The sequence below is a fragment of the Octodon degus genome, unplaced genomic scaffold, assembly GCF_000260255.1.
Source record: "Octodon degus isolate 3935 unplaced genomic scaffold, OctDeg1.0 scaffold00109, whole genome shotgun sequence".
NCBI lineage: Eukaryota > Metazoa > Chordata > Mammalia > Rodentia > Octodontidae > Octodon > Octodon degus.
In genome coordinates, this window is record NW_004524685.1 from 4,831,207 (window position 1) to 4,831,894 (window position 688).

At 48.8% G+C, this 688-nt stretch overlaps 1 protein-coding gene across 1 annotated transcript in view; it reads right to left on the reverse strand.

Moving 5' to 3' along the window:
• Nucleotides 1-688, reverse strand: part of Wdr63 (WD repeat domain 63) — a 65,014-nt gene that overhangs the window by 29,432 nt on the left and 34,894 nt on the right. Inside the window, exon 9 of the mRNA XM_023699054.1 lies at nucleotides 145-234. Coding sequence (XP_023554822.1) covers nucleotides 145-234 — 90 coding nt within the window. The remainder of the gene's footprint in view (nucleotides 1-144; nucleotides 235-688) is intronic.

The following is a 688-nucleotide window of genomic DNA, read 5'->3' on the forward strand; positions in this document are numbered from 1 at the left end:
TATATATATATTCACATATACAGTTATATGGCATACCTCCCCCCTGCTGAATTGGATACTTGAGTGTGAAGTGCTACAAAGTCAAAACTTACTGCAGAGCGTTGCCCACGTGAAGCGGCAGCTAAGGTAATAACCCGGATGTACCTGCCCATTTATGCAGCCTCCGGCAATGATGTTAGGGTCACTCGGACAAAACTTGAAGCAGAAGATATCGTCTGGGCTCTCCAGCATTAACTAACATAAACACCACAAATTCAAGAAAAGAGGGAGAAAACCTGTAAGATCCGGGCCTGCAAGCGTGGAGACAGTGACAACTCAGTTCTGCAGCACAGGCATTCGCAGCCCTGGGCGCGGGGCCCGGCCCCTGTCTTTGGGATTCTCCCTCCAGAAGGCCCTTCTGTTGAGTTCTGTCATGGACGTGAACCTACCTGCGAGAGTGGGTTCGCTGTCCTGGGGATTCAGGTCTCCTTCCTCACCTACCCAAAGGGTGGTAATTATTGTGGGTTTGTTCTCATTTTTCCAAACAAAAAGATTGTGAAATCTAAAAGGTGTGGCAGCTAAACTCTGAGTTTGGGCCTGGTGGCACGCGCCTGCAATCCCAGCTCTTGGGAGGCTGTAAATAGATGGATCAGTACGAGTCCAATCTAGTAGTGAGACCCTCAACACCCTGTAGACCCTTTCAAAAAAA